Source organism: Elephantulus edwardii, unplaced genomic scaffold (genome assembly GCF_000299155.1).
Source record: "Elephantulus edwardii isolate Elephantulus edwardi_28Jun2011 unplaced genomic scaffold, EleEdw1.0 scaffold00244, whole genome shotgun sequence".
In the NCBI taxonomy this organism is placed as follows: domain Eukaryota; kingdom Metazoa; phylum Chordata; class Mammalia; order Macroscelidea; family Macroscelididae; genus Elephantulus; species Elephantulus edwardii.
Window position 1 is genome coordinate 1,805,704 of NW_006399994.1, and position 921 is coordinate 1,806,624.

A 921-nucleotide genomic window follows, 5' to 3' on the forward strand; every position below is an offset into this window, starting at 1 on the left:
TTTAAAAAAAAACAAAAATTAATTTTTAAAAAAGGAATATAATTCTATTTGGATTAATAGTCAACATCCATGGACGCAACAGTCAAGAAATAAATGAAGTATTGCATTGGGCAGATCTGAAGCAAAAGACTTTTTTCTTTCTTTTTTGGCAAATAAAGGCTTGTTTTATTGAGTGATCCGTATAACTGCCAAGGTTACTACATACAGACAGGAGAGGAGCTTTATTTCTTGGTCTCTTCCTCTTTCGACAGAGTCTTGACAATCCTTCTTTTTTGCCTCCTGGGTCTTACAACTGCGGGCCTCAGCCTGGTCATGGGCCTTGTCTGCCTTCAGCTTGTGAACATGTTCCATGAGAACTGGCTTGTTCTTGAACACATTTCCCTTTACTCCTGGTTCAGGCTGTGATATACGTGGCGATCAAGCTTCTTAGACTCTCAGTATCTTCTGAGAATCCAGTGTACATCCTCGTCCAACTCATGCAGGTCCCATGCTTGGGCATTTGAGCTCTGACAGACCCTTTCACTCACCTGTTACCATAAGTTCCCTTCCTACAGGCTAAGGTATATATATATATATATATTGGCATCTAGCCCGTGAATGGACAGTCATAGGCTTGCGGATGATTGGGTCATCTTGCTCAGCTTCCAGATTTGCTGCCAAGAGCCGGCATTGGCAATTTCACTGGTCTTGTTGTGATGCCACCAGACCTTCTTGCCATAGCACAGGACACTAAAGGCAAGCCTCTTCTGCAGCCTGGGTGTGCTCATGGCTGCAGCCGCAGCGCCTACAGGAAAGAAGACATTTCTTTTTACACTTGTCAAAAGGGGATGTCACTTTGATGACTACAGGACTTCTGATCCAAGCCAGGAGCTGGATGACAGAAAAAGAAAATGGGAAGAAATTTTGCATTTGAGTTGTGGT

At 43.1% G+C, this 921-nt stretch overlaps 1 protein-coding gene across 1 annotated transcript in view; it reads right to left on the minus strand.

The window, feature by feature from the left end:
• The window catches only part of LOC102844984, a 41,133-nt gene that overhangs the window by 18,763 nt on the left and 21,449 nt on the right, over nt 1–921 (minus strand). The window contains exon 6 of the mRNA XM_006899039.1: nt 291–399. Within this exon, the coding sequence (XP_006899101.1) occupies nt 291–399 (109 nt within the window). The remainder of the gene's footprint in view (nt 1–290; nt 400–921) is intronic.